Here is a 6,000-nt window from a genome sequence, read left to right as displayed (position 1 = left end):
TCCCCCCACTGCTGAAAGCACACCGGGAGCACGAGTTGTTCATGTTCAAAAAACAATATACCCTGATGGGAACCTTTTTTTGTGTGTGGCCCTTAAAAAAAGTGGGCAGTTGTTCCAGGCCTGGAGATTCTGCAATACCAGGCTGGTACTTGGAAAGCTTTGGTGCCAGAAAGAGATAAGTTAGCACAGGCAATGCGAAGGAGAGTACAGGGGGTGCAAGTGATTAGCTGCCTGAGATTAGCTGCTGTCAGCTTCTGCGGGCAATCAGCACTTGCTACCCCCTGCACCCAGTGACACCTCTGCTGGCAGCTGTGGGCAGTCCCCACTCGCTGCTTGCCAACACTGGCACCTGCAGGCGGTCCCTGTTTGCTACTCACTGCCATGGTGTCCCCCCAGTCTCGGGAGGCACTAATCATTCATGTAAGTTAGTACAGTCCATCTGAATAAAACATAGTGCCCATTATGCTCAATCCCTCCTCAGGACCAAGCCTTTTTCAAGTCATGGTGAACCTCTACATCAACATCAAATAAATTTCAACTTCCTGTTCTCTCCCACAGCTAAGCAGTGCCTTTCCAATTTCCAATGCTTCCTGTCTCTTTGTGAGCCTTAAATATCTGGCAAACATCACCGGGCTTAATATAGCTGAGAGACTCTGTCGATCCCTCTCAGCTTGTCTCATGTGATTTAATGTGGCCCTGTCCTCCATGGGGTGGAGACAGACCAGGCAACTCTGTTGCCAGAGCTGTGTTGATTCTCTTAGTTATGTCATTGAGCAAGAAGTAGTAACCCAAAAGAGTGATGTTGTCATTAGCTTTGCCAAAAGGGGTAGGGAGGGGAAAGTGCCAGTTATCAATGCAAAAAGTTAAAAAAGGCAAGAAAAAACATTTTATTTTCTGATTGTAAGATGATATTTGTATAATACAGTTATTTTATTTGTGTGTGTGTGTGTGTGTGTGTGTGTGTGTGATGATTGTTCTTTTAACCATGGGTTAATAGGACAGCTGGAGCATTATTTTACAGAATTTTCTTACAGTTTTTTTGGAAAGGTGTAAACCAAAACATCCCAAAGTTATCTAAATCTTGTTTGTTCAATGTATATACAATTTTTAATTGTATTTACAGTTTTCTTCTCTTTGAAGGATACCTCTAGTTTCCTCAACATGGACTATAACACCAGTGGCAGAGACTCTATGTGATATCTTGGCTTGCTTGATTTCAGAGGTATTGGAGTCCTCCAGTGGTATTTATTAACATTTATGTTTTGAAAAAACTATATTTTTCCCCAGGGACAAGTTACAGTAGCCCAGACTGATACTGTCACAGGGCTTTGCAGGCAGTGGATCATGGCTTTGCCCTGGCCCCAGCCCCACACTGTCACTTCCCCATGATCCCTGCCCTGTAATCCTGGTCTCACCCAGGAGCAGGATGCTAGTTGTTCTTGATGGCACCTGCCTTTGCTGATTCTTTAGAGGTCTATCAGGAATTGTAAGTGGAAGTTAAAGCTATATGAGACAATGTTGATTCTGGTGGATAAACTGCCCAGTTGCTCCTTTGTGGCCATGATGGACTCTTTCAGTGGTAGCACAGTTTCAGGAAGTTATGCCATCTTGGAAACACGAGTCCACTAGAACAGCAGCTAAGAACTAGTGCACTTACTCTTCACTGTCTCCCAGATTGGCCCTGGAATCTGTAGTGACAGTCCTTTTCAATTTTGCAAGATTCACCTTATTGAATTTTTAAGTCATTCTGCCCCCCCCACCCCCACACACACACACACACACACACACACACACACACACACACACACACACACACACACACACCAGTTTGTTTCTCTACAGGAGCAGGACAGAGGTTTTCCCCTATTCTTCTCTATTATCAATATAAAAACTTATGGAATAACCCCAAACGTGTAGACCTTGAGAAATTCACATAGCTGTTATGGATACCAGTTGTTTCATGGGGGAAATGTTCTTATTCTCCCATAGGATCTATAAGCTACAGTTGATCCTGTTTGTAATGAGTATTTCTGGAAATACTGATACTTGCAGCTTCAGTTATCAGTCAAGCAGCAAACTAATTTGCTGAGGAATCGGTTCTGGAAACACCCGACACTTGTAGTTATGCTTTTAACATTAGCAAAATTGAATAGCGCAACATGTATCATTTGCAAGCTTTTCTTCTGCTTCTCTAAACCCAGACAATTAAACAGGGAAATCACTGGATGTGAATATTATTATGAAATAAGGAAATGTGGAGCAGAATTTTACATAAAATATTAGAGCTATGGTCAGATTTAAGACTACATGGCTATATAGGAAAGAAAAAGCTGCTCAAGGTCTTTGGCCAGAAGCCTGGACTCATCACATGTAATTATGATAAATACTGGCATTGTGAAAAGGTTTCCTTTGCGGCTGACCTGCTGTGTGACCGTGGACAACTCTGTTTTCTGCACAGCTTCAATCTCCTCATCTTTAAATGGGGGATAATGGGTCTTTCTTTCCAAAGACTGATTTGAGCTCTCTAGAGGGAAAGTACTATATGGTTGTAATCTAACTGTTGCTAGTTAACTGGTGGTATCTTTACCGTTTTAATTGGAATTGGATCAGGTCTGATCATCCTTTTTATTAGTATTATTTTTGTCTGTCCTAAAGATGCTGCAAGTGTTTGCCTTGTAGTATCAATATATATAACATGTTGGGATATTTTTCCATTTATTTGGCTTTTGCAAAGAAATAGGCAACTCTCTAACATGAATGTACAGAATTTCCACTAGGTATCCAAAATAATTTTTTTTTAATAAGGGCATGCCCAGAACATTCCAGGTTCATGCTTAAGGCATGGATATCACTGTTAAGAAGCATGTTCCAGTCTTAAGTTTTCTTTTATTTGTTATTCTTGGAGTATGCTAGGGCTTGCAGTCCATAACTGCTAGATGAGGCAGGACAGGTTTTGTAAGCAGGACAGAGTTTGTAGCTTGAGGGGAATTTTTCCCACCAGTTTGATCCCTGGTATGGTCAATATGATTAACAGCTTGTTTGATTATTGATATTTATTCTGTATACACTATTTATGGGTTATTTTCTTTATACCTATCAATTGATATGTGTGTTATAGGAGAACTCAGAATTCTGTTGTCTGTCAACATGTTCATTTCTTATTTCTTACTTTATTTCCTATAACAGCAATAGTAATAAAAAACTGTTGTGTCTTATAGTTTTCAATCAAAAGCTCCATTACCTTCTTCTGGAACATATTCTCATATGTTAAGTAAAACTATAACAGGCATATAAGGCACAGTTACGCTATTATTATTTAAATTACTCCCTAGTAGTATTGGATTTGAATATGTATTCTTTTTTGAAAATCTAATTATTTGTAAAGGGGCAGCCACACTATTTGTTAGGAAGTGCAGTATTATAAAACTTTTATTTTTCATAGTATCTTTCATGTAAATTATGTTCTAGCCCTTCAAAGCAAAGGGTCCAAGGAGCCGAAAACCTATGTACTGTTGAGCGCGCTCAATTCCCATCTGTTCCAGTTGAAGCTGAGTACTCGGTACCTCATTGCACAAGATTTGGCTTTTAACTATAAGAATAAAAAATAATAGCCATAGGAGAGTGGATTTAAGAGCCAGAGGACTGAGAGGGAAGCTGTGCTTTTAGATAAAACTGAACAGATATGGAGAGTCATGATGATAGGGGACCAAAGGAAGGCTGTTTTAGAATGACTTATGGGTTCTTCTCTGAAGTCTACAGGACTGCTGGGAGAAGATGGTAATTGATAAACTGGGTTGGATTTACGGTCCATCTAGTCCAGTGACATATAGCTAGTACCAGATGCTTCATAGGAAGATCTAAGAAACCAGAATAGGTAGAGTGGGGTGGGGAGTAGGAATGGTCTGATATATTGGGCAGCTATACATGTACATTGAGGCTGCTCCAATGCACTATAATTACATTGAGTCTTCTGGAGTGTGATCATTACTGTGCTCCAACAAACACCAGTGCCATGTGTATCAGCATCCCTGTGCTGAAAAATGGTAGTGGGGGCACTTCGATATTCGATGAGCTTTAGTTAAAGCAACCCTCGCAACCATTTTTCAGCATTGGGATGCTGATGTATGTGACGCTCAGGGCACTTTATTTAGGCAGCTCTTGGAGCCACTCTAATTGAACCCCTGCCACCCAGAACGTGTGTATAAATGTCTATTAAGTCTTATCCATCTTATCCAATTAAAGAATTATTTCAGCCCTGAAGTGTGAGGTCCAATGTGCATTCCAAATTGTTTTTAATCATCACCTATGTTATGGTAAATGCCAAATCATGTTTTTAAATCGTGTTAGGTGTTTGCCATGACATGTTGTAGAGGTCAGTGATTTCTGCCATCGAAAGTGTGTGAGTGAGTGCCTCCTCTTATCATTGTTTTAATTTTCTGACTTTTATTTTCATGGGCTTCCTCCTTGTTTGTGGTGTTATATTTTCACTATTGATTCCAGTCATCAGGGTGGGATTGGATGGTACCTCCCTGCACCTTAGAATGTTGCCCTCCTGCTACATGCTTGATACACCCTGCCTTTCTCTACATCCTTCTTCTTTTCCCCTCTGCCCTCCTGTTCCCAAAATATGACAAACTTGTTATATTAATGTGAATCTGATCCTGTATGTTTAATTGGACTAGCCATTTATACAGTAAATGCCCTTTGCAAAGCAGTCTATTTAGAAGTTTGTAATACAAACCAAGTTGTAGTTAACTACATGGAAATACGCTCCAATTCTGAAGGTCAATGTGAAGCATGCTTACCTCCATAGAACAGAAAATGCAAAATGTGATAGTTTAGTGTAGAATTATTGATCAATTTATTTTTTGTTTCCAGCTGAGCTACCAGGATCATCTGCAATCAAGCTTTCTTCCTTGCATGATCTTCCAGTTCAGCTGCAAGAGCTGTATCAGCAGGGCTTCATCTTGGCTGCTGTCCACCCTTTCGTGCAGCCAACTGATGAAAAAGAAAGGACTCCCCAGGAACAAATCTTCAGGGCTGTGCTGATCAAGAAAACAGAAAGGTAAAGCACTTCCCTTGAAAAGGGATAAAAATAGACAAAGAGATTTCCTGCTGAGCTTTGACCTAGATCAGGAAATTATAGCAATGTCATTGCTAATGTTTACTGTGCAAGACTTGGATATTTTTTGTAGGCTTGAATAAGCTTAACATGTTCTTCGTGTTTACAATCCATCTGCAGTTTGGCAGACAACTTGGAGAATAACAAGTTGAAATGTGCTTTATATTTTGGAATGTGTTGTCATGAAAAAAAGCAAACAAACAAACTCTGTTCCTGACAAATTGTGAGGATGGTCCAGTTTGCATCTCTTAATAATTTTTACTCTAATCATTTATTGGATTAAATGTTGCCAAAAAATGTTTGCTTTAACAGTTATATTTCCATGTAAATACAGATAATGGATAATGAAGCTAATCTGAGAACTGTAACAATAATGCACATTTTTTATACTTATCTACAAAGTATAAACTAGTAATGGGCTTTAATTTTCCAACACAGTACAGATTCTTTAAATCACCAGATTAAAGGAGTTTGCTTTGTTCTCTGCCTTACAGTTTACTGGATATCTTCTTTTTTATATAATCAAAGTGCAAAGACAAATAAATAGAACACAGCAGTTCTTTTATGTTTTAATCTCCAAGTTAAATAAAAATCAATAGATTGTTCTGCTTAGTTACTCCAAAAAGAGAGAGCAATTAAAATATGCGCTGTAAGGGAATAGAATTTAGTTAACTTAAAAGTATGGTATATAATTCTCAAGAGCTACTGCTGGCAGCTTTGGGGACCAAAGTGCTGTAGTACAGCACAAGAATATTCGTGCACTCTTTTTGCATCCCTCATATTGCTAAACCCTACTGGGTAAGGGCACTTGTTATTTCATTCCTCCATTGCTGCTTGAAGCTGAGGCTTCAAACAAAGGGACTAACTAGGGTTTGGAC

General features: G+C 39.4%; 1 protein-coding gene across 4 annotated transcripts in view; it reads left to right on the top strand.

Annotated features, from left to right (window-relative positions):
- Nucleotides 1-6,000, top strand: part of RFTN1 (raftlin, lipid raft linker 1) — a 143,902-nt gene that overhangs the window by 40,944 nt on the left and 96,958 nt on the right. For all 4 annotated transcript variants that reach the window (XM_019535647.1, XM_019535656.1, XM_019535631.1 and 1 more), the window contains exon 3: nucleotides 4,879-5,065. In XM_019535647.1, coding sequence (XP_019391192.1) covers nucleotides 4,879-5,065 — 187 coding nt within the window. The remainder of the gene's footprint in view (nucleotides 1-4,878; nucleotides 5,066-6,000) is intronic.

The sequence above is a fragment of the Crocodylus porosus genome, unplaced genomic scaffold (assembly GCF_001723895.1).
Source record: "Crocodylus porosus isolate Cpor-Errol unplaced genomic scaffold, CroPor_comp1, whole genome shotgun sequence".
NCBI classification, from domain to species: Eukaryota; Metazoa; Chordata; order Crocodylia; family Crocodylidae; genus Crocodylus; species Crocodylus porosus.
This window is presented reverse-complemented; position numbering and strand designations above follow the sequence as displayed.